This window comes from Mus caroli, unplaced genomic scaffold (assembly GCF_978045245.1).
Source record: "Mus caroli unplaced genomic scaffold, Mus_caroli_1 scaffold_10, whole genome shotgun sequence".
Taxonomy (NCBI): domain Eukaryota; kingdom Metazoa; phylum Chordata; class Mammalia; order Rodentia; family Muridae; genus Mus; species Mus caroli.
Window position 1 is genome coordinate 23,660,833 of NW_028227265.1, and position 26,149 is coordinate 23,686,981.

Here is a 26,149-nt window from a genome sequence, read left to right on the forward strand (position 1 = left end):
CCCCCCCCCCCCCCCGCCCCCGTGAGCACTCTGGAGAAAGGCCAAGCAGTAAAGGTAGACCTGGAGCTGTGGATGGGGTATTCTGAGAACCAGTCAATACAGCAAATTTGATATTAGCTACAGAACTGAGGCAGAAGAATAAAGTGAGACCGTGGACGAGGAAGGCGAGCTTCGAGGTCTGGCCACTTGGCCAGCCGGGAATGGTAGTTCTCAGTGGTTCGGAGTCTTCGTTGTACTGGCTTGTGAGTGAGCAGTGATGTACTACATCTTCCGAAGTTCTCCAGGAACCCGCGTTGGCCGGCTTCTGCAGCGCTATGCATTGTGGGATATGTAGTCTAAATCTGGCGAATTATAGTAGTGTCCAAAGAAAGGTTGCCGGGACGCGGACTCAGTTTCCCTACGACCCTGGGATGCTCACGGCCCATTGGCCGAGCAAGGCAACTCTGGTTGCACTCCTCCCCGCCCCCAGTGACACAATAGCAGCTCCCTCCAAGATGGCGGCGGCGACAGCAGACCCGGGAGCTGGGAACCCGCAGGCTGGGGACTCCTCCGGTGGGGACTCCGGGGGCGGGCTACCGTCACCTGGAGAGCAGGAACTGAGTCGGCGCCTGCAGCGTTTGTACCCTGCGGTTAATCAGCACGAGACGCCGCTGCCGCGCTCCTGGAGCCCCAAGGACAAGTACAACTACATCGGCCTCTCCCAGGGAAACCTCCGTGTCCATTACAAAGGTATCAGCGGGTCTGGCCGCTGGGAGACAAGTCTACTGCGTCTGCAGAGAATCTGTGCCCATTTTCCCTTTCTTTGCCCGGGTTTTCTGAGAGTTGGGCCTTAGCCCAGTGGAACGTCCAGAGTAGAGGGGTTGGCCAGGCCGGGGTTTACACTGCTTCCTTTGCTCTGTTCCTAAATACTAGACTTAGAGACAACTGCATTAAATGTCCAAAACTGGTGTTAGACAGGACCTTCCACTTCAGGGCCACCCTTCTTTCCTGAGCTGGCTCCAACTTATGCTAGGCCCTTTATCACGGCTTAGTTTCAGTCGTGTTTTCAAAAAGAGGTGGTAACATTGTCACAGTAAGTGCATGGGCTGCCTGGCTGCCAGTCATCCCGGACTGGGCTAGGCGCAGTGTGCTAAAGTTGTTGTTGGTGACTTCCATTTCTGCCACTTCTTTCCCCTGGGCTCCAGGCTGGGCTGTTTGGATTCTGGAGAGATGGACAACAGTATTCAGTGTCTCTCTCACATACCTCTGTTGCCTGTATCTACCCTTGTTTTGTTTGTTGTGGAGGACAGTATCTCTGTCAGGACTGTTGGTCTGGGGTGGAGATGATCTAAAGGCGGGAGGCTTAAGTGTTTACTCAGTTGTCTTATTATTCCTCAGAGAGTACAAGAACTTCTTCTGGCCAGGGAGGGTTGAAGTTACCATGGCCTAGAGAAAAAGGAGGCCTCCATTTGCGTTTTTCTGGTGTTGACATTCCTTCCTTGGCTTCTTACATCAGGTCATGGCAAAAATCACAAAGATGCAGCCTCTGTACGTGCCACCCACCCCATCCCAGCAGCCTGTGGTATTTACTATTTTGAAGTAAAGATTGTCAGCAAAGGAAGAGATGGGTAAGCCTTCTTTACTATCCCTTTCCCTCCTCAACATAGGACTGATGTTCCCCGTTGTCAGCGTTTGAAGCTCCTGAACTAGTATCAGGGACTGAGGTTAGCCTGCTGACCTACTTGGATCCGGGCTACCTCTCCTCTGACTAGAGACATGATCTGGTCTGAACAATGAGTGGGCTTTGAGAGCAGTGGACACATTGTAGGTAGAGCGGAGGGCACTTTTTTTTTTCCGTATTGTAATTAGATAGTCATAGATCCGGGTTGTAATTAACAAGGTTACATTAACAATTCAGAGGGCAAGTGGGGTTTCCCCTGCTAGCATGGGGTGTTTGTGACTTCCCTCGTTTTTGAGGTTGAGGTTCCTTTTTATGGCACTGAGACAAGGAGAGGCGTCAGGAAGCTTCAAAGGGACAGCAGAGTCTGCGCAGCTCTCTTCAAAGCTGTGTCGGCCACTGTCATCTGGATAAACAGTGTTCACACAGTCAGAGTCAGGTGACCTTGCTGCTCATAAACTTGTTTTTCAGTCCAAGGACTTGAACACCAGTTGGACCAGCTTTAGGAAGGTCTTATTAAAGTCAGCATTAGGGAGACTCCCTATTTTAGGGTGACCTAAGCAGACACAAGGCATCAGAGGGGACATTAGTCCTTCTCTTCCTTATTCCTCCAGTCTCCTTATCCATCTAGTAATTGTAACAAAGCAGATGTCCCAAGCTATTCCAAAATGTGACTGTAACTATTTTGGAACAAGCTTTTTTTTTTTTTTTGGTTTTTCGAGACAGGGTTTCTCTGTATAGCCCTGGCTGTCCTGGAACTGACTTTGTAGACCAGGCTGGCCTAGAACTCAGAAATCCGCCTGCCTCAGCCTCCCGAGTGCTGGGATTAAAGGCGTGCGCCACCACGCCTGGCTGAGTGTGTGTTTTTAAGCTTTTAGATAACTTTTGTCTCTTAACAACTGTCTCACTTATGTTGTGTGCAAAATGCCAGGTTTAGAAGCTGAGCCTGAACTGAGCATGGTGATGCAAGGCTGTAATCCCAGCACAAGGGTGGGGGTGTGGGGGGGTGGGGAGGAAGCAGGCAGATCTCTGTAGAGACCAGCCTGGTCTACAAAGTGAGTCCCAGGATAGCCAGGATTATTTCATCAGACCCTGTCTCAAAACAAAAAACAAAACGGCTGAGTCTGGGCAGGACTGTTGGGATCAGAGCCTTGCATGTTTTCTTAGTGACTTTGTGACATCCCGGCCTTGGAGGGGCCTTGGACTTGAGTACATCTTGGGGCTTGAGTCTCATCACAGTCATTCTGGGGAGTTCAGTGAGCATCTATCTAAACTGCCTTTAGCCTTAACATTCAGTGACTTTAGAATTTTAATCAAGGGAATCTGTCGCATCTTTAACTTTCATTCCCATCTGCTTCATTTGCAGATAGAAAACTTACATTTGCTGGAAGACTTAAGATTTAGTATTTCTCTCCACCAGCGGATAAAACATATTTAAATGTTTAAGTCAGTATCAATGAGAATGACCTCTTAAAACAAACACCTTGCCGGGCGTGGTGGCGCACGCCTTTAATCCTAGCACTTGGGAGGCAGAGGCAGGCTGATTTCTGAGTTTGAGGCCAGTCTGGTCTACAAAGTGAGTTCTAGGACAGCCAGGGCTATACAGAGAAACCCTGTCTCGAAAAACCAAAAAACAAAAAAACCCAAAACCCCCAAACACCTCAAAAATAGTTACAGTGTTGACTAAGATGTGGTGTTGGACTCAGATATTGCCAGGGAGACTGATAGGTGTACTTCTTAAACTTGTAGGGAGGAAAATGGATCTTTTCTCTGTGGCCTTTTTTCACAGATAAGGGTTGAGCCAGTGAGAGACAAGAGCAGGTTTTCAGAAGGGGAGTATTTAAACTGGATCTGGATTCCTTCAGCTGCCCTTTTAGATGTCAGTGGCTCTTGTGAAGAAAGCTGTGTTAGACTGTATGAGTGTTGTGTTGTTTACACTGTGATGCACACCTTTAATCTCCAATGCTGGAGGCTGAGGGAGACAGGCTGACCTCCATGGCAAATCCCAGACCAGCCAGGGCTACATAATGAGATCCTGTCTCAACAAAATGAAGAGTGTTTTTCCCAGCCTTTGTTTCTCTCTCTTTTTTTTTTTTTTTTGGTTTCTCTGTATAGCCCTGGATGTCCTGGAACTCACTCTGTAGACCAGGTTGGCCTCGAACTCAGAAATCCGCCTGCCTCTGCCTCCTGAGTGCTGGGATTAAAGGCATGCGCCACCTGGCCCAGCTTTTGTTTTGCTTTCTAAATAACAAAGTTCCATGTATTCCAGGCTGGCTTCTAACTTGTTATGACGGACAATGACCTAGAACTCATGATCCTCCAGCCTTTACTTCCCCAGTGCTAGGATAACAGACACATGCTACTCTCCCTGATGTAGACGGTGCTGACAATCATACCCTGGGCTTCTTAGACAGGAGACAGGTACTTACCAACCAGCCACATTCCCGGGATTTATTCTTGGTGTTTTTACATATGTTGAATACACTTGTTGAGTTGATCTGGAAGGCTTAAATTTATAAAATCATGTGTGATATGTGTGTGTGTGTGTGTGTCTGTAGTGGCTTGCTTCAGTTGACAGACAACTAAAGCAGTAAGATAGGGGTGGGTATATAACTCCTCAAGGCTACTTTCTGGAATTTCTGAAAGGCTTTTTGTGGCTGAGATAAAACTAGTTATTGGTATGAGCCACATAGTATAGGTCAGGTTTTTCTTTTTCTTTATTTTGTTTTTCAGGACAGGGTTTCTTTGTGTAGCTCTGGCTATGTACAGAACTCCATTTCAGGTTTGGCTTTTGAGGAGGCCAAAAGGGAGACAGACAGTGCCTCTCCATCAATGTTGGAAGTATATTTCTGACTCAGGTCTTGTTGATGGCACAAGCATTAACTGCAGCTATAGCTATTGGTTTTGTAGCCTTCCTGTGTTGTCTCATTTGAGCATCTCTAGAAAATGACTGGCGCAGATGACGATAGATAGACTTGTTTTGTGGGTGAGTCCCTGAGATGTTTTGTAGCCTGCCCTGGCTGCAGGGCTTAAGATGTGCAATCGTCTCACCTGTCAGATGTCCTTGCCTGATCCCAGACACGTGTCTGAGCTGCTGCTGACTTCTCCCATTATGGCTGCTATTGCATGTCTTCTCTGGGTTGGTGTGAGGAACATCCTTACAAGATCACAGTGTCAGGGGATAGGACAGACATGGAGAGTGTTCACTGAGGCTAGAAAAGCAGGCCATGTCATTTGCTGGACTTGACTGACTCATTTTCCCATTGAATCTGTAAACCTGTCTTTCTGTAGAGTTGTGTGTTCCTACTTACAGTATTTATTAATCCATTTTTTTTTATTGTCATGGTTCATCAGAAGTGCTTTTGTTTTCTTAGTGTTTTTATAGAAAAGACTAAGCTAGTCTGGTTTGGTTTTACAGAAAGTTTTTTTTAAGTGATTTTATTATTTTTAGTTACATTTGTGTGTGTGTGTGTGTGTGTTTGGGTATATGTGTTGTGAGCACAGTACTAGAGGTGGCTAGAATATGATAGCATATCCCCAGGACCTGGCATTCTAGGTAGTTACCTACCTGACATGGGTGCTGGGAATCAAACACAGGTCCTCTGGAAGAGCACCCGTGCCTTTAGCCGATGAGCTCTCTCTCCAGCCCCTCACAGAAAGGTTTGGTCTGTGTGCTTGGGGTGGGATCCTTTTGAGACAGCTTTGCTTTGTAGTTCAGCTAGCTTCAAACAAGTGGCAGCCTCTTGCTGCTTAAGCTTCCCCAGGGCTGCAGAGTAGTGTTATTTCAAGGACTTATAGAGCTTTTGTTGTTGTTGTTGTTGTTGTTTTTCCATCCGGAATGTACCAGATACAATAGAGCAGAAGCAAAGACAGCAATAGATTAGCCTTGTCCGCAGGGAGCCTGTGGCTTGTTCAGTAGGCCTGAGAAGAGCTTTTCATAAGGGAATGTAAAGTTGGGCACTGCAGTGAGGGATGAGTAGGAGTTTCCAGTAGGCACTACCTGTGGATCTGTGACTCTAATAGGTAATTAGCTTCATGGCAGGGTGCTGGGTGTTTGGATTCTTCCTGTTTAGGAGGGAGGGCTCTGTGAGGGAGCTTAGAGCCTGGCATAGACTGATAGGCTTCAGCTGAACTTTGCCAAGTCACCAGAGCTGTGAACCTAGGGAGCAGGTCTGATAGGGTGAGGAGATGCCCTGCCAGGGGTGCCCCTCTGAGATAAGGGCCATCTGGGTTCCTCAGGCTGATTTTATGGACCTGTGGATATCCCCAGCTTTTTATGATGACACATGGAGGGTGTGGCAGTCCTGGCTGGCTTCAGTGTGACCCTCAAAATAGACTGTAACATCATCCTAGTGGCAGAGGCCTCCTGACATGTGATGGTTGGCTCTACCCAAGAACAGCAGACTTAGGCTAGAGCACTAGGTGGTGTAGGGAGCGCTGCTTGGGTTGTGTTCAGCTAGGGCCCTGAGTAAGGATCTTTGGTTACAGCCAGCCACCTCTCGTTTGTTTGATCACATAGCAGCACACCCACCCATCCACGCTACAAGCCAGGATGAACATTGATTGTCCTAGGACTGGGCTCTAGGAGCACAGACATGAGGCCTATTTAGAGATGAGAGATATACCCCTACAAGTTACCTCACAGGGGCATAGGAATTGCTAGTCTGTGTTATGGACCCTTTCTGGGTTGGCCCAGGGCTTAGCGCACTCTGTACACCTCTGAGTTGAGGGGACACTTGCAGAAGAGATGGTGATGAAATCACAAAGAGCTCAGGATAAGCAAATGGAGAAAGAGCTGCTTTGGGCAGAAGACACAGGAAAAGATGTAGGCTGTCCTGGGCATGGTGGCTTATGCTTGTATTTATTGCGCTCAGGTGCCAGAGGCAGGAATATCAAAAGTTTGAACCCAGCTTGGCTTCAAGGCTAGCTTAGGGTTACACAGGGAGACCATGTTTATTTGGAAAAATTGGGGCCCAGGGCAGAGTTAAGTAGGGGCCAAATGGAAAATCCCTTGTGTATTGTGGCCAAGGATCTCGGACTTTGTTTTGAGGGTAGTTGCGTGTATAGACTCTGGCCAGTCTGGTCTAGCAGGCCTCTGCTGAGAGTGTTGTCCATGTGGGCCAGTGGCTTTAGGTCTTTCCCCCGGAGCATAGTTTTCACTTGTATGGTCCTTTCTCTTTCTCAGAGGTAGAGTGATTCTCTGCTTATGTGGTTGTTGTCTGATGGCTTGGTTTTGCCAGCTTCTCTTTGAAAGACAGTAAAATCCTATGTTTTATGCCTAAGCATTTCCTTCTCATGTGTTCGGATCACCCAAAATGATTTGTAATGGAGACCGAGAGTCACTTTATTAAGATCTTACCTGTCGCCGGGCGTGGTGGCGCACGCCTTTAATCCCAGCACTCGGGAGGCAGAGGCAGGCGGATTTCTGAGTTCGAGGCCAGCCTGGTCTACAAAGTGAGCTCCAGGACAGCCAGAGCTATAAAGAGAAACCCTGTCTCGAAAAACCAAAAAAAAAAAAAAAAAAAAAAAGATCTTACCTGTCACCTTCTTGGTCCTCTCATTCAAGAACCCCTCCCCCCATTCTGGGTCTGTGCATAGTTCAGTGCTGTTGGATCTCTGCTTATCTGTGGCCTGGCTAATGTCTTGCCTCCTCTGCCCTGAGGACTAGGTGCTATCCTTGCTCAGAGCACTCGCAGGTAGAGCCAGCAGTGGGGTCCTGTTCTCCCTGACTGCCCCAGAGCTGGTAGAATTAGGAGTGGCTGCTGAGCTTGAGGATGCAGGTTTCCTCAAGTACCAACTACTGTGCTGTTTCTGGAGCCTCTGGAGCCTCTTGGGGTGATAGAATCTTACCTACATTGAAGGTGAAAACTAGTTTGGACATCTTGGGATGTAGCTCTGGCATGGGTTGAGGAAGCTGGAATCCATTTTTCTTTTTTCTTTTTTGGTTTTTTGAGACAGGGTTTCTCTGTATAGCCCTGGCTGTCCTGGAACTAACTTTGTAGACCAGGCTGGCCTCGAACTCAGAAATTCGCCTGCCTCTGCCTCCCAAGTGCTTGGATTAAAGGCGTGCGCCACCACACCTGGCATGGAATTCATTTTTCTAGTGGAGACTCCTCACTATAACTTGTTGCCTGCATCCAACTATGAACTCAGAATGGGAAGTAAGAACACTTTTTTTTTTTAACTTTTTTTTTATTACGTATTTTCCTCAATTACATTTCCAATGCTATCCCAAAAGTCCCCCATACCCCCCCCCCACTCCCCAAGAACATTCTTTAAAATTTAAAAATTGGTATTTTCTTTGGGGGGGTATTACCCATGTGCTCGAATACACATGTGGATTTCAGAAGACACCCTACAAGAGTTGGTCCCCTCCTTTCTTTTCCTCTGCCAAGTGGGCCCTGGGATTGAAGTCAGCTCTTCAGTCTTGGCAGTGAGTACCTTTACCCACTGCTACCTCAATGGCTCTTAGATTTTATTTTATTGCTTTTTGTTTTATGAGACAGGGTTTCTCTGTGTAGCCTCACTGTCCTGGAACTTGTGTATAGACCTGGCTGGCCTTGGACCCAGAGATCTGCCTGCCTCTGCCTCTCAGGTGTTGGGATTAAAGGCATGTGCCATTGGCTTTTGGATTCTTTTAAGTTAGTATTTATATGTGTGTGTGTGTGTGCTTGCATTACATCTCATACAGGGAGGTCAGAAGGCAGCTTGTCAAAAAGTAGTTTCTCTTGTACTGTGTGAGTATTGGCAATAGAATTCGGGTTAGCAGGCTTGGCAGCAAGCACCTTCACACACTGAGCCATCACACTGCCCCATGAGTGGTGATGGGAGTGTTTGGTGTTGTTTTACTCTGTGGCTTTGGCTGGCCTGGACCAAGCTGTGTAGACCAGGCTGACCTGAAACTCATTGAGGTCCACCTGCTTCTGCCTCCAGAGTGCTGGGTACAGCACCAAACCCTGGCTCGCTCCTTGGGTCCTTTATAAATTAAGTCTTCTTTGGTGAAAGGTCACCTCTAGGGAGATTCCTAGACTGGCCTCCTTTTTCGTCTTCCGTCTCTGGGAAGCTTGGTTTATTTCTGTAGATGGGTCAGTACAAAGGGGAGACTCCCAGTTAGAAGGCAAGCCAGGGTTTGTCAGGCTGAGCAGAGAGCATGAATTTAGCAGACCACTGGAAAAAGTAGAGTCCTGGAGGGGGTCTTGTGTGGTCAAGGATCAAGTTGGAAAAAAGACTGGTGTCTGAGAGAAGAGGTAGCTGTTCTTAGTGCAAGGATTTTTCTCTGCCTCTCAGAATCCATGTAAAATGTCTTCATAGCTTCAAGAGTAAACTGTGTCTTTGTTGGGACCAAAATGTGGAGTCATGGCTGACTTGCAAGGACTAGAGGACTTGATGATAGAGTAGAGAGTAGTCCCTTGTCACCGAGATGTCAGAACAAGATGCCCTGGACCGTGTAGGGATTTGGGAGGGGGCCTAGAAAGTTCTTTCCACCCCTCTCCTGCCTCTCTTCTTGTCTTAGAAGGCATCTTCAGATTTCAGGACTCTTTAGTTTAGGTCAGTGTGCTGGCTCGTTTTATATCAATGTAATACAACACCTAGTCATCAGAAATGAGCAACCTTAACTGAAAAAATGCCTTTAGAGCTGGAGAGATGGTGCAGCCATTAAGTGCACTGACTGCCCTTCCAGGGGTCCTGAGTTCAATTCCCAGTACCCATGGTGGCTCACACCCATCTATAATGGGCTCCAATGCCCTCTTTTGGTGTGTCTGAAGACAGCAACAATGTACCCACATACATGAAATAAATAAATAAATAAATAAATCTTTAAAAAAAAAAGAAAGAAAAGAAAAAAATTGCCTCTAGCAAATCATGCTGTAGGCAAGCATGTAGGCATTTTCTTAAATAATGATTTATGGGGAAGGTCCAGCCAACTGTGGGCTGGGTCACCCCTGGAGTGCTGGTCCTGAGTTGTTAAGGAAGCAGGTGGAGAAGGCATGGGGAGTGAGCCAGAAAGCAGCACTTCTCCATGGCGTCTGTGCCAGCCCTGCCTCTAGGTTCCTGTCCTGACTGAGTTCTAGTCCTGACTTTCTTCAGTGATGATGGTGATTTAGAAGTAAAAGCCAAATACAAACTTTCCTCCTCAAGTTGTGTTGGTCATGGTGTTTCAACACAGCAGTGAAAACCCAAACTGGTCAGGAATGACAAATGTCAGGGCTCAAATACACCATTACGCCTTGAGTTTCCAGGGCAAACACTGATAATAGCATTCATTCTAGGCCAGGTTTTTTTCTCAGTTCACAGTATACCAGGCAGTTGACATTTCTTTATCACAATTTCAGCCTTCAGAGGTGACTGGGAGATGAGCAGAGCATGGAACTTGCTGTGTAGACCAGGCTTTTGATCTCACAGAGATCCTCTTTTTCTGCCTCCTAAGTGTTGTGATTAAAGGTTTGTGTCACTGTACCTGGCTAAGAAATGTGAGTTTGTTTTGTTTTTCCAGACTGAGTTTCTCTGTGCAACAGTCCTGGCTGTCCTGGAACTGACTCTGTAGACCAGGCTGGCCTCAACTCAGAGATCTAACTGCCTCTGCTTCCTGACTGCTGGGATTAAAGGCATACATTTCAGTATCAGGCAGAGTTTTATTATGTAGTCCTGGCTAGCCTTGAACTTGATACATAGACCAGGCTGGGTTCAAACTCAAAGAGATTCTCCTGCTTCTGCCTTCTTAGTGCTGGGATTAAAGGCATGTGCCACCACATCTGACTAAAAATACTTTAAAAAATTGTTTGTATATATACGTATACATACATATGTGTGTGTGTGTGTGTATGTACATTTGTGTATCTATATGTGTATGGGGGTGCCTTCAGAGGCCAGAAGAGGGGTTGGATCTCCTGGAGCTAGAATTACATGCAGGTGGTTGTGAGCTGCATTCTGAAAGTGCTGCTGGTCACTAAACCTGGGTCTGCTGGAAGAACAGCAAATGCTCTTAACTGATGAGCCATCTCTCCAGTCTCTAAAATATATATATAGTTTTAGCTGGGTGTGGTATTCATGTTACTCCACAATTTGAAGACTGTGGCAGGAGGAGTGTTGTGAGGCCAACCTAGGCTACAGAGTGAAACCCTGTCTGAAACAAGCAAACAAGCAGAGCAGTGTTTTCTTACTTTTTAAGTGCTAGGGATCTAACCCTGGGCCTTGTATATAGTACCACTGATAACTTATATATATATAACTGTGGGTATGTGTGTGAGTCTGTGTATATGCGCACATGTGTATGGATGTGTCTGTAGAGGACAAAGGAAGGTGTCAGATACTCTGGAGCTGGAATTATAGTTAGGTAGCTGTGAGCTGCCTGACATGGGTGCTGAGAATGTAAGTCTTCTGGAAGAGTAGCTAGCACTCTTAACTGTTGAGCCATCTTTCCAGCCTTTGTTTTTGAGACAAGGTTTCATGTATTCTAGAGTTTCCTGAAAGTCACTATATAGCTGAGGATAGCCCATGATCTACTTCTAGAGTGCTGGTGTGTGTGTGTGCACCCATGTGTGTGTGCATGTGTGTGTGTGTCTGTGTGTGTACCCATGTGTGTGTGTCCCCACATCTGGATTATGTGGTATTAAGTGGGCTCCTCAGACTATGAAATACAGTCTCCAGTGCCAAGTATTAGCTCTTACTTCAGACCTACATGTCAGTTGGTGTTTCCTGAATGGTCTTCCAGGAAACATTTTGTAGCCACTGTCAGAGTCTTCTCTGTTATTGAGTCTGTTGGTTTCTTTTATCTGGGGCAAGTTCTGAGAGGAACAAGATTGCCGGCTGATGAGCTGTGGCTCAAGTGTTAGATGTCAAGATGAAAATTCTGGGTGAATCCCTTGAGCTCCTTGGAGATTGGGGACTTTTTTTTCCTTTTGGTTTTTCAAGACAGGATTTCTCTGTGTAGCCCTGGCTGTTCTGGAACTCACGCTTAGTCCAGGCTGGCCTTGAACTCAGAGCTGCACCTGCCTCTGCCTCAGATAGGTTTAAAGGTGTTTACTACAACCAAACATGATCTTTTTTATTTTAAATCACGGAAGGTGGGCTTTCAGCTTCCCACAGCTACCCAGAGCCATCTCAGCACTGAGCCTCAGGTCTTTTGTTTCTTCTTCTTCTTCTTCTTCTTCTTCTTCTTCTTCTTCTTCTTCTTCTTCTTCTTCTTCTTCCTCTTCCTCTTCCTCTTCCTCTTCCTCTTCCTCTTCCTCTTCCTTCCTCCTTCCTCCTTCCTCCTTCCTCCTTCCTCCTTCTTCTTTCTTCTTCTTCTCCCCTCTTTTGTATCACTTCTTACCAGAGCTATCACATTGATAGAACCTTTAAGTGTAAAGGCTTGAAGCTCTGTAGCCAAATTCATCCTGCACTTTTTTTTGTTTTTTGTTTTTGTTTTTTAGATTTATTTATGTATTATATGTAAGTACACTCTAGCTGTCTTCAGACACTCCAGAAGAGGGCATCAGATTTTGTTACGGATGGTTGTGAGCCACCATGTGGTTGCTGGGATTTGAACTCTGGACCTTCGGAAGAGCAGTCGGCGCTCTTAACCACTGAGCCATCTCACCAGCCCCATCCTGCACTTTATGCATCGGTCATTATTTAAGGTGCACAAGGATTTGGTGGTCCATAAGATCCACCTTCCCTCTGAGAGCCAGCGAGAAGAGCTGGGTCTGTGCTCGTCATCGTTCTCACTTGCTTTGGGCAAGCAGGAGGGGCTTCTTATTTCTGGCCTGACACAAGGCCAGAGGACAGGCTGCTCTGATGCTTCTCACTGAGCTTGGTGCCAGGACCTTACTCGTCTTATCAGGAAGAGCCGACTGACCCTCGTGCTGTCTGGCTCAGCTACAAGGGGCTGACTGTGTGTGCTGAAGACCTTCCACGTAAAATATGCCTTGTGTCCACTTTAGTATTCTCTCTCTCTCTCTCTCTCTCTCTCTTTCTCTCTCTCTCCCTCTCGCTCTTCCTCTCTCCCTCCCCCTTCTCTTCTCTTCTCTTCTCTTCTCTTCTCTTCTCTTCTCTTCTCTTCTCTTCTCTTCTCTTCTCTTCTCTTCTTTTCTTTTCTTTTCTTTCTTTCAGACAGGAATTTCTCTGTGTAGTCCTGGCGGCTGTCCTAGAGCTTGCTCTCTTTAGACCAGGAGGGCCTCAGACTCAGTTCTGCCTGCTTTTGCTCCCTGAGTGCTGGGACTAAAGGTGTGTACTGCCGTGCCTGCCTAAGCTTTTTGCTTTTTTCAAAACAGAGTCTCACTATGTAGTTCTGGTTGTCTTAGAACTCACTGTATAGATTAGACTGACCTTGAACTCACAGAGATCTACCTGTCTCTGCCTCCTGTGTGTTGGGATTAAAGTCATGTACCACTATGCCTGTCCTGTTTATCTTGTTTAAATGTGTAATTCAGTGGTTGTACTTAGGATAACAATATTATCCTATTGTACTAATTATTTCCAGTCTGAGTGTGCTAGCACAGCCTTTAATCTCAGCACTCGGGAGGCAGAAGCAGATGGATAAAAAGTTTAGGCCAGCTGGGACTACATAGTAAGACTCTGCCTTAAACAGAACTCAACCCAAAACTCAGTAATTCTCTTTTCCTCCCAGCCCCTCCTTACGTTCTGTGTTTATAAAATATACCTATTTTAGATATTTTGAAAAAAGAGTTATTTATTTTGTATATATAAATACAAATAGCTGTCTTCAGACACATCAGAAGAGGGCATCGGATCCCATTACAGATGGTTGTGAGCCATCATGTGGTTGCTGGGAATTGAACTCGTGATCTCTAGAAGAGCAGTCAGTGCTCGTAACCACTGAGTCACTTCTCCAGCTCTATTTTAGATAGTTTTATATCAGTTGAATCCTACACTGTGAGTCCTGTGGTGTCTGACTTGTTGGTGTAACAATGGTTTGAAGGTATATGCTGTGGCTTGAACCTGAACTGCTTCCTTTTTTATGACTGAGTTATTTCTTACAGTGTAGCTAGCTAGAGAACTAGGCATCCAGGCAGACACATGTGTTTATCTGCTCATCTGTTGATGGACATGCCTGTTTGTTTGCATTCATTGTGACCAGTAATGTTGAGCATCTTCTCATATGCTTATTCTGTATAATTACTTTAAAAAAAAATCATAGGATTTTTGTTTTTTTGTTTGTTTGTTTTTTTGCTTCGCTTTGCTTTTGTATCTTAGCTGTTTTCAAGCTCACTGTGTGTCCCAGGATGATCTTGAACTTCTGACCTTGTCTTCGTCTTCACTTCCCGGGTGCTGAGATTTTCGGCTTTGCTGCCTTGCTTAAACGTAATTTTTGCAATTCTGGAGATCAAACGCAGTGCTTCATGTATGCTAGACAAGTGGGCTACACCTTAACAACTTCCCCAGCTCTAGCTGTTTCTAAACCTTTTAACAGATGTCTATAGGGCTGCTGAGATGGCTAGGTGGGTAAAAGCATTTGTTGGATAAAGCCTGAAAATCTGAATTTGACCCCAGAAACCCATGGTAGAAAGAAAGAACCAATCCTTTAGAATTGTCTCCTGTTCCCAATACAAATGCATGTACAATGGCTTACATATACCTACATTCATAATATACTAATAATATATAAAATAAAAAAAGCACAAAAAGAAGCAGCCGTATGGTTTTTTTGTCTATTTTGAAATTAGTTTGTCTTTCTTTTTGTTTGAGCTATACGGATATCTTTCTTTCTTTCTTAATCTGAGGTTGACTTCATAGCACTTACTGGTTTGTACACTATATGTAGATACACGATAGTAGCACACGCTCGTCTTGAATTCCTGGTCCTTCTATGTCTGCCTCTTGAGGGCTGGGATGACTGGCATGGGTCACTGCACCCTGCTAGTATTTTATTATTTTGCAGTGCATGCATGTGTGGCGGTTCCTGTGTGTGGGCATGCATGTGTGCAGGTGCCTGTGTGGAGGCATGTGTGTGCAGTGGCACAGGTATGAAGGTCAGAGGACAGTTCTGAGGAATATCTTCTTTCCTTCCACTGTGGAATCTAGAGATTAAACTCAGGTTAGTAGGCTTGTGTGGGAAGTGCCCATACCCACTGAGCCATCTTGCCTGCACACTTAGTTGACTTTGTTCGTTTGTTTGTTTAGTTTGGTTTTGTTTTTTCTGAGAGACAGGTTTTCTCTGTGTAGTCCTGACTGTCCTGGAATTTGATTTGTAGACCAGGCTGGCCTCCAACTCTGAGAGTTGCCAGCCTCTGCCTCCTAAATTCTGGGATTAAAAGCATGTGCCACCACACCCAGCTTCTTGGCTTCTTGGTTAACTTCTCTCTCTCCGTCTTTTTCTTCCTTTCTTTCTTTCTTTCTTTCTTTCTTTCTTTCTTTCTTTCTTTCTTTCTTTCTTTCTTTCTTCCTTCCCATTCTCCCCCAACCCCCCCTTGGATGACTTCTTAACTGCTCTTCCGATATATCTCATCTTGGATTTGCATCTGGGTATGGTACATTTGTAATAACACACAGCCATTACCGACATTATTCTACTAAAAATTAAACTTGCTAGGTCAGTTCTGGGAAGGAGCTAAGAAGCCCTTAGTTTAACTTCTCTGATAGCAAACCTGAGATGTGGGTTGAAATCCAAGATCTGTGATCCAGAATGAGGGTGGAGTCCCTGAGAACACCTTACAGAGTTGGGTATCACGTCTAAAGGCTGGCCAAGGAGTGTCCCTGTCGTTTTGCTTTTATTTTTCATAAACCCAAACTGGCTGTGAATTTGAAGGACTGAGATCACTAAGCAGGCTGGGCTTGAACTCCCAGTCCTCCTGCCAAAGTGCCAGAGTTAGACGTACACACCACGCCTGGCTTCCTGCCACTTTAAAATTGCTCATGGTCTGGGAAGAGTAGGTCAGGGTACTTGCCACCAAGTTTGATGGCCTAAGTTTGACCCCTGGGACTGACATGGTAGAGGAGAGAACGGACTTGAGTAAGTTGTCCTCTGACCTCTCCATGTGCATCGTGGTACAAGTGTATGTACACCCAAAATTGGTAAATAAAGCTAATCTTTTTTTTTTCCTTCAAAAAAACCCCAAAAACTTAAAAAAAAAAAAAAAAAAAAAAAGCCAGTTGTGGTAGCACGTGCCAGTAGTATTTGCTGAGGAGGTAGAGTCAGGATTTCAAGGCCAGCCTAGGCTACATATTGCCAGGCTTTGGTGGTGCACGCCTTTAATCCCAGCACTGCTGTGGAGGCAGAGGCAGGCGGATCTCTGTGAGTTCCTGGACAGCCTGGTCTACAGAGATCCAGGACAGCCAGAGCTGTTATATAGGGAATGTCTCAAAAACCAAAATAAAGTCTTTAGATGTTTCCCTTCCAGAAATAAGAAGGGAACACTAGATTTGTTTCCAAAAGGGTTCCCAGCTCTATTAGGAAAAGACCAGAAAGGTGTGGTGTCCTCCATCTAGCCTCATAAAGAACTGGAGGATATGAGGGAGTCTAGTGGTCTTATTTCTAAGGTCCCATCGTCTGATATGACCAAGCATGGCTAGGTCAGGCAGAAAAACCAATCTCCAGGCACTAGGAGGTGCGCTGAACCTGTATCTCCTCTAGCTGGGAGCTCTGGCTTGTCCTCGAGGTGGGATCACAAGATGCCCTTTGAGCCTCCATTGCCTGTTGGGGATCTTGACACTTTCTCCTGTTTCTTCTAGTGCAGCCTCAGCCTCCTGCCACGGTTCAGGGAGGTAGGTGTTCTGATGAGCTAGCAGGAAAGCCAAGCCTCGTCTGTCCTTGTCACTGAATTGCTGCACTAGGATGATCTAGAGAGATGGTTATAGCTGGCTCCTAAATGTGATTTTTTTTTTCCCCACAATCATAAAATCATTCCAGGGCTTATGGTTGTAACTCAGTTGGTAGGACGCCTAGTATGTCAAAGCCCTGGGTTTGATCCTCAGCATCACACACACTGGATGTTAGTGCTCCATGCCTATAATCCTAGCACTTGGGACACAGAAGCATGAGAATCAAAAGTTCAAGGCCATCTGTGGCTACATAGTCTGTTTGAGAACAGCCTCACTATGTAAGACCTTGTCACTCACACACCCACACACCAACTTACACAAAACAAACAGAAAACAAAACAAAAAAGAAAGAAATCAAACCCATCATCAACAAAGAATTCATGTTATAGGAAATATGGAAAACAGAGGGGGAGAGTCCAAGTTGACAAACATGTTTGCATCTCCATATGACCAGTTTTAGCATGCTGCTACTTCTGTGGCAGAGAGGGCAGGGATGAATGGTAGGCAGCCTGGGCCCCAGTAGCTGCCATCCTATCTAAAGTTGACCCCTTTTGTCTATGAGTCAGTGGTAAGAACTTCTGGGTAGATATAATATGGGTGTGGTTAGCTGAGGGCCTGTCCTGCCCACCTACAGTGTGGCTGCCCCTTCTCCAGGTCTCAGGTGGGTCTCTACCTGGCTTGATCTTATACAGCAAAGCCACAGTAGGGGCAGAGAGACTCTTGTAGATGCAGCTTGCATTGTGATTTTGGCAGTCAGTGGCAGAAACTGAGAAGTAAGAAAGTAGCTCATGACCCTGCTACCACCAGGCACTTGTCTGTTGTCCTTCTGTGCTCCTGGCTGTCTTTGTTAAATGTTATCTCCTCTCTGTTTTGCCGTCATATAGAAGAAAAGAGCAAATCAGATAGGTTCATCCTGCGGTTGCTTGTGAGGTAAATTAATTCTCTCTCTGTTGATGCCCGAAAAGAGAACCATATGAGCACATGAGGTATTGGGCAGACAAACCATGGATCTGTTCTGTCACCTCTTAAGGGAGTGGGGGCTTTTGTTGTCTCCCTTCCTCCCAGGTTGTGTTAAATCAGCCAGTGTCTGGTAGTGTTCTTAGCATAGCCTGGCCTGTTACCAACAAGGAAGCAAGTGTCCATGTCCTTTCTCCTTGGTAATCCTAAAATAAACAGGCATTTGTTTTTAGATGTCCCAAGTTCAGGCCTTTGAGAATTGCCTGCTTTATCAGATTCTCCTACTGGAAGAACCTCGGTGACCTACTAGAACAGAGCAGGTCGCCATCTACACAGTCATCTACTATCTGCTTTCTCAAGCAGCAGCCCATGCGCTCCTTCATTAGTTCCAGTGAGCTGCTGCACTAAGGCCTCTCTGCGTTTGAGATAAAGGCTGATGATGCAGGCCCCAAGAGGCCAAGGGACATGCCCACGGACCCATGGTGAACTTGAGAGCAGAGATGAGATCTGAATCTGAGAATGTCCTGTATGTTTCTCGTTCAGGGATTGTGCCCGGGGTTGTTGTCAGGGTGAGAACAGTTGGAGGTTGGCAGCTAAAGCCCTTGGCTGAGTGCTTTGGCTTCAGAATTTCCAAGTAGCTCTCAGTTGGCCTTGCTATGGTAATTAGTTGTGCTGGTCTGTGTCTTGGATTTTTCAAGCTTCTCCCTACCTCATACATTCACTATATTCTAAAGAGTGGTTGGCTTTTTCCATGTCTTTTTTTATCCCTATTGCTTATTAGGATGACTTTGATAGTGTCTGAGCTTTCTCCTTCAGTCTGTGTCTGCTATTTGATCAGTGGTAGCCTCCTACACCTCTTCCATGGCTTCCTGTTGATCTCTCGTGAAGTTCAAACTCCTTAAGTTAGCATGTAGGCTGTGTGTGTCCCCCTTAAGTTAGCATGTAGGCTGTGTGTGTCCCCCTTAAGTTAGCATGTAGGCGGTGTGTGTCCCCCTTAAGTTAGCATGTAGGCGGTGTGTGTCCCCCTTAAGTTAGCATGTAGGCGGTGTGTGTCCCCCCCCCCTTTCCTGTCCTGCTATGGTTCTTTGTCTGTCTGCCCAGCCTACAACTCAGCCACACTGAAAGTCTTTCAGCTCCTCTACCCTGGGTCTGCTTTCTTGCCTTTTTGCCTTTGCACATTGTGTTGCTTCTGCACAGCACATACTCCCTTTAGCTTCTCTCATTCCTTTACCAGGCCTTAGCTTAGCTTTCACATCTTCAGGGAGTCCTCCCTTCAAGTCAGTGCACTCTGCTCTCTGGTTCAAGTCTCTTGACTTGCTGCTGCTGGGACTGAGTGTAGAAGCTTGCCTGCCTGTTCTGTGCGCCCAGCAGTCTCTGTGGAAGGCATGACTGAGACCTCAGGGTCTCTAGAAGAAGGTATTCCTTGTACTGAGTGGTTGTGGCACCCTTGTCGTCGTCAACTAATCTCATAGATAAGGGTTTGTTTCTAAGCTTCCTGTTTCCATCTTATTTCGTTGGTCTTTGTGTCTGTTGTTTGCTAGTCCTATGTTGGGTTGTTTTCTATTTTTTATTTATATTTATTTTTTATTAGATATTTTCTTTATTTACATTTCAAATGTTATCCCCTTTTCTGGTTTCCCCTCCGAAAATTCCCTATCCCCTCTCCCTCCCTGTTTTGTATTTTTATTATTGTATTTTAGTCCTAGACTACTTTGATTGATCTAGCTTTACTGTAGTAAGTTTGAAATCAGGAAATATGAGTTCTCCAATTGTTTTTCCTTTTTGAAGGTTATTTTGGCCACCTCCTGCCACTCGAGATTCCACATAGATTTTTTTTATTTCTGAAAAAAAAAAAAAAAAAGGTTAATGAGCTTTGCAAAGTCTTGACATTGTCTCTCTTTTTTTAAAAGTATTTATTTAATCTTGTGTGTATGTGCCCAAGTGTATATAAGTGTGTTCTGTGTGCCTGAGGAGGTCAGAAGAGGCACCAGATCACCTAGAAATGGCATTATAGATGTGTGTGAGCTGCCATGTGGGTGTTGGAAATTGAACCCAGGTCCTCTGCAAGAGCAACAGGTGCTCTTAACCACTGAGCCACCTCTCCAGTCCTGACATTGACATTTTAAGATTAAGTGTTTCAGTTGATGAACAGGTACTAGGCTGGTCCACCTACCTGTGCCTACTCAGTGCTGAGATTAAAATATATGCCATTATCTGGCTTATTGTTATTATTATCATTATCATCATTATCTTTTGTTGTTGTTTGTTTGTTTGTTTTTTGAGGTATGGCTTCTCTGTGTAGCCTTGGCTGTCCTGGAACTTGCTCTGTAGACCAGCAGTACAGCCCTTTCCTGGGCTAGAGTCCCAGTATTGTAAAAACAAAATAAAAAACTGTAGCCCAACATTTTTAGTATATTTGCAGGGTCCTCATGGCTCTTCCTTACTTTGCTCATCTTAGGCTGATTGGATGATAGTCTTTAGGTGCCTGAAACTCACTAGAAGATGGGAGCCCACATCTATTTTGAACAAAAAATGGAGACAAGATCTCTCTATGTAGTCCTAGGTGATTTGCTTTCTAGTCCAGGCTGACCCTCAACTTGTGCCGTTCTATCTGCCTCTTCCTACCAAGTGCTGCTGGGGAATTACAGTTACTTGCCGTTACACCCATCTGCGAAACAAACAGCTTCTTCCTCTTCTTTTATTCAGTGCTTAGGGCTTGAGTCCAGGTAGCTAGTCCTGGTCCAGATGCTCTACCACATGTAGCCCGGGAACCTGTGGCTTATTGTAGCTTCAGAATGCCCTCACTTTGGAAAAGACTTAGTGTTGTCTAGTGTTTGAAGAGCTGGGGCCTGGTTCCCCTAGACCCTGACTCAGCTGGGTCTGCTGGTTGGACTCTCTGTGTCATTGACACCCAGAGGTGGCATGCCCAGTGTCAGCTTTCTCTGGCTGCTCTACACTTGACTCACCCCATCAGATTTTGAAGCTGAGGTGGTAGTTTATGCAGAGGCTCTCAGGCCATTATCTAGGAAATGCCACTCCTCCTGAGGAACACAGAACCAATAGGAACACGATGATGGGTACCACTGAAGATAGAAGAGACTTCTTCTGTAGGAAGGAACAAATAACTTATTCCTGTTTGGGTTTTTTATATAGTGCTAGAGACCAAACCCTAGGCTTTGTACATGTTAGACAAGTGCTGTACTATTGAGCTATACCCTTTGCCCCTTAATGCAGCTTGTGTTCTGAGCATAGATGTTTTAGTGGTCACTCATCACCATGGAACATTGTAGAACCAGAACCAGAACTTTGGCTTGTGGCCAAACATAACTTTTCTTGGGGGATCCTTGACTTAAAAAAATTTGCACTAGCTTAAAGCATCAAGGATCATCCAAGGAACAAATAGGTCCCAAACACAAGCTCTTATCTTAGTTTCAGGAAACTCTTATGCCAGTTGTGGGACTACATGTGTTAGGGGATTCAGAGCACAGGATGAGTGGCTACCATCCAAGCTAGGGAACCCCTGGCTGTGCTGTACTTGAGCAGGCTAATTGAGTTGTTTACTGCTTGGTCAGCAAAGACATCTAGGGAATGGAGACCAGCTCTTGGCATCCTCTACCACAGAAAGCCAGGAAGCTGATTATTTCGGCTGCTGTTTTTCTGGGGAAATGTGCAGGTTCTAATCTAATGGGAATTGTGCCAGCAGTTCACACAGCAGCTTCTGATGGTCCTAGGAGCTGGCCCGTCCTGGCAGTCAGTATATGTGTTTCTTGGAAGGGCTGAGCATTCTGTTTAGCTTCCAGCTGTGTATTGGGCCATATCTTTTATCTCAAAGGATCTAACTCTGTGTCAGATATTAGAATAAGGAAACCAAGTTTTCTCTTAGTTATGGATACCCCTCTATACCTTTTCTTTTTCCTGACTCCTCTCCTTTAAGCACTGTGGGCTAAATTAATTAGTGCCATGTGCTAGTCTGTGTCTTTTCTTTTCTTTTAAATTTATTTATTTTATTTTATGTGAGTACACTGTAGCTGTCTTCAGAAACTCCAGAAGAGGGTTTCAGATCTTGTTAGGGATGGTTGTGAGCCACCATGTGGTTGCTGGGATTTGAACTCAGGACCTTCAGAAGAGCAGTCGGTGCTCTTAACCACTGAGCCATCTCACCAGCCCATGTCTTTTCTTAATACCTGTACATGATGAGGATTGCTGGGTCACTATGGTATAGGGCCCAGTGATTATTAGGAAGCAGGTGTACAATTCCATGGCATTAAGTACATCGACATTGCTAGGCAGTTATAAAGTTACACCTCAGCCTCTTTGGATGGTGTTTTAGATGTTTTATGTATTCAGCTGTCTGTTTAGTTTATGCTTTGTATGTGCTTCAAATCAGATCATTTATATTGGTTTCTACTCTTTTACTCTTTTTTTTTTTTTTTTTAAGTTTTATTTATTTATTATATGTAAGTACACTCTAGCTGTCTTCAGATGCACCAGAAGAGGGCATCAGATCTCATTACGGATGGTTGTGAGCCACCATGTGGTTGCTGGGATTTGAACTCAGGACCTTCGGAAGAGCAGTCAATACTCTTACCCTCTGAGTCATCTCTTCAGCCCCCTCTTTCACTCTTAAAAAATGATGAATTGATTTTTTTTATTTTTAAGTTCTTGGGGAGTTACCCATTTTCTTATATACCACTTAGACTGAAAAAGAGATTTCCTTTTTTGGTTTACCTCTTCTTACAAGTGCCACTACGACTTGGAAGTTGCCAGAGGAAGGCCCCACCTTTCCCTGCAATCCTTACTTAGGTACTTGGGATGTACTGTGTATGGGGGGTGGCTCTGGAAGCTCAAGCTTGACCATCTCCCTTGCCTTGTGTGATCTAGGAAGTTAGCTACAGATGTACAGGGGGGGACTGTGTGTGTGTGTGGAATCCTGAGAGGAAGTGTGTCAGGGTTTGTGATGGAGCAGAAAGGACACAGCCTGGCTGTCCTTGTTGAGTGTGCTGCTCCCTGCTGTCGAGCCGGTGTGACCTTGCATTGCCCTGTGCCACTCAGTCCCCAGCTCTTAGGCTTTGGTTGGAGTTGCTGGAGGACTGGGGGCCGTGATTTCAGTACAGGTTACCAGTTAGGGATAGGCACATACACTATCTCATTTCCTTTTAAAGAAACATTTTAAATTGCATGTATTTGTTTATTTTGTGTGCTTATGTGTGCACACATATATCACAGACAGATATGGAAGTCACTCGAAGATTTTCAAGGGTCAGTATTTTCTTTTTACTTTATGGGTCCCAGAGGTAGAATTCAGGTTTCAGGTTTGGTGGCAAAAATCCTTTATCTGCTGAGTCATCTTATGAGCCCTCTTCTTTCTTTGGTTTCAAAGATACTAAGTTGCTTCCAATAGAAATCAAAAGACCAGCCAGGCGTAATGGTGTTCTCCTTTAATCCCAGCACTGAGGAGGCAGAGGTAGGTAGATCTTGAGGCCAGCCTGGTCTACATAGTGAGTTCTGGGACAGCTAGAGCTATATAGAAAGACCCTGTCTCAGGAAAAAAAAGGAAGGAAGGAAGGAAGGAGAGGGGAGGGGAGAGGGAGGGAGGGAGGGAGGGAGGGAGAGAGAGAGAGAGAGAGAGAGAGAGAGAGAGAGCGAGAGCGAGCGAGAGCAAAAAGGTTGTCTGCAGGTAGGGTCTAGAGAAATCAAATCAAACGCTGAGGCTCCTCTGAGAGCCATTAGTGTACTGAAGAGGTCTGTACTCATTGCTTTCTGCTTTCTGTCTTCTATTGCCCTTCTGTCTGTGAAGGGAGATACAGCTAGCATACAGAGTAAGGAGTTTGATCAGGGCCTCTCAGACATACAGAGTGTTCTGCTTTGTTCTCATTCCCTCCCTGTTTGCTTTCTTTAAGGTACATGGGAATTGGACTCTCAGCGCAAGGCGTTAACATGAACAGACTGCCTGGTGAGTCACTGCTCAAGAAAACACTGATCTGCTCTCATCTGTCCTGATCTGTTAGAGCAGAAGTAGCAGCTCAAAGGCTCAGGAGGGACTTGTTTGTAGGATGTCAAGGCATTGGGGGGAGAATTCCAAATGATGGTCACTGAGTTAGGACACCTTACATTTCAAAAATTAATTGATAGAAACTGCAGAGAAGGCCTGGCAGTTGAATGCAGAAGTTACAGCCGCCCCAGTTAAGAGTGCTTCCTGCTTTTCCAGAGGACTTGAGTTCACTTGCGGGCACTCATGTCCTGTTGCTTACAACTGCCTCCGAGGACCCCTGCACTGAAGTGCACAAACTCAGACATACACAATTACACATAATTAAAAATAAAACAAAATCTTAAAAAACTGAATTGACAAGTGACTGTTACTCCTGGAATTTGAACTGTTTACTGTTAAAATGAAGTGACCTGAACTTACTCCTATTGGGGCTACGCCTCAGTAACCCTCGATCCTATTGGCCATTGGCAGCCTGGGACTCAGGCATGTGCCGGGCAGGAGGCACGTACTGCCAAGCCTGGCTCCTTTTTGCTTGTTACTCCACCATGGTAAAGATCAAAGTCTTCAAGTGGCTTTCCACGTGGAACCCGGTTGAGGTGAATTCTGAATAAATAAAGATATGGTTAGGATATCTGAATTTGTAGCTGAGGGCACACAGCGGATTGAGATTAGTGGAACGTTCTAGGTTCTGCGTCTGGTGCTCCTCTCCCAGGCCAGCATACTTGCAGTTGTTTTCTACCCAGCTCTTCATTCCCAGTCCTGGCTGGGCACAACTGAGGAGGCAGAAACCTGCCCTAAGAGCTGATAGATCCCAGGGGATGCTGCTAGGTCCATATTTGTCTCAAGTGGCGGAGGTGCCCTCACCTTAAGTGTTGAGCTTTCCTGGTACTATCGTGAAGGCAGGCAATGAGTGTCCTCCTGGTTTGCATTGTATTCCTTGTGTCTGTGATGCAGAAGACAGTTGACTTTTTTTTAGACGATTTATTTATTTATTTATTATATGTAAGTACACTGTAGCTGTCTTCAGACGCACCAGAAAGAGGGCATCAGATCTCATTACGGGTGGTTGTGAGCTACCATGTGGTTGCTGGGATTTGAACTTTGGACCTTCAGAAGAGCATTCAGGTGCTCTTACCTACTAAGCCATCTCACTGGCCCCGACAGTTGATTTTTTTTTTTTTTTTTTTTTTTTTTGGTTTTTCAAGGCAGGGTTTCTCTGTGTAGCCTTGGCTGTCTTGGAACTCACTCTGTAGACCAGGCTGGCCTCGAACTCAGAAATCCGCCTGCCTCTGCCTAACAGTTGACTTTTTAAAAGAGGGAGTAACACTCCAATGCCTTTTCCAAATACTTTAATCTTCACCACAAATTTATCTATAATGGACTGATTTCAAATGCAATCTTGGCCGGGCAGTGGTGGTGCACTCCTTTAATCCCAGCACTTGGGAGGCAGAGGCAGAGGGTGAGTTCGAGGCCAGCTTGATCTACAGAGTGAGTTCCAGGACAGCCAGGGCTACACAGAGAAACCCTGTCTCAAAAAACCAAAAAAAACCAAACCAAAACAAAAAAAGGGCTGGAGAGATGGCTCAGTGGTTAAGAGCACTGACTGCTCTTCCGAAGGTCCTGAGTTCAAATCCAGCAACCACATGGTGGCTCAGAACCATCTATAATGGGATCTGATGCCCTCTTCTGGTGTGTCTGAAGGCAGCTACGGTGTACTCATATACATAAAATTAAAAAAAAAAGACTTGCTCTGGATTCAACTAATTGTCAGGAATTTGGCTTTTTTCTTTGATATGATTGAAAGCAACTCTATAAATTAGGTATAGTCTTTCTATATATATATTTTTAAAGATTTATTTATTTATTATATGTAAGTACACTGTAGCTGTCTTCAGACACTCCAGAAGAGGGCGCCAGGTCTCGTTACGGATGGTTGTGAGCCACCATGTGGTTGCTGGGATTTGAACTCTGGACCTTCGGAAGAGCAGTCGGGTGCTCTTACCCACTGAGCCATCTCACCAGCCCATCTTTCTATATTTTAAAATTCTCTTACAGATCTGTTTCTTGCTTTCAGTGTGATCTTAGAAATTTTGTATTGTTTTGGTATTGGAAAAAAGAGATTTTGTTTTTGGAGACAGCTGTGTTGTATAGTTGAAGCTGTACTTGAATTTGTGCTTTTTCTTGTCTCTGCTTCCCAAGTGTTTTGATCATAGCTAGGCTCCACAGGCTCTGCTTGTTTCTGACCTCATTCGTTTTCACTGACTGCTGGCTCCTCTTGAGTTCATGTTGTATCTGAGCTCTGCCTGACTGCTCCGTAGGCAGTTCCAAGTACTGGTACTAAAGGCACGTACCACCACTGCCTAGCTTGTTTGTTTTGGTTTTTGTTTTTTGTTTTTTTTTTTTTTAAACAAAACAGAAGTTATTACATTTTTTAAAAATTTACTTTGTATACATGAATATGCTTTCGGGTATACTCAAAAAGAAGAGTCACGTTGACTTTAGATAGATAGGGCTCTTTGGGGAGGACAGGCATCCCTAACTTTCCTAGGATGCAGGGCTAGCTGAATGTGTGGGCAGATCTAGCATAGGACTGACAGAAATGGATAGAGTAGAGTCCCTTCTCAGGAAAGATGGTGAGTCTGTCATTGCTCAGTCTACTGCTGGATTTCGAAGCTTTGGATACAAGAGTGTGCTTTCAACTTTTCTGAGATTGTTTTCTCTCTCTCTCTCTCTCTCTCTCTCTCTCTCTCTCTCTCTCTCTGTGTGTGTGTGTGTGTGTGTGT

General features: G+C 45.3%; 1 protein-coding gene across 2 annotated transcripts in view; it reads left to right on the forward strand.

The window, feature by feature from the left end:
* Positions 1-84: 84 nt before the first annotated feature.
* The window catches only part of Ranbp10 (RAN binding protein 10), a 63,611-nt gene continuing 37,546 nt past the window's right edge, over positions 85-26,149 (forward strand). Inside the window, exons 1-3 of one of the 2 annotated variants that reach the window (XM_021169300.3) lie at positions 85-729; positions 1,496-1,607; positions 23,275-23,327. In XM_021169300.3, coding sequence (XP_021024959.1) covers positions 315-729; positions 1,496-1,607; positions 23,275-23,327 — 580 coding nt within the window. In that variant the 5' untranslated portion in view covers positions 85-314. Of the gene's footprint in view, positions 730-1,495; positions 1,608-22,743; positions 22,839-23,274; positions 23,328-26,149 lie in introns of those variants that run through there. The other variant, XM_021169302.3, reaches the window with a different exon arrangement.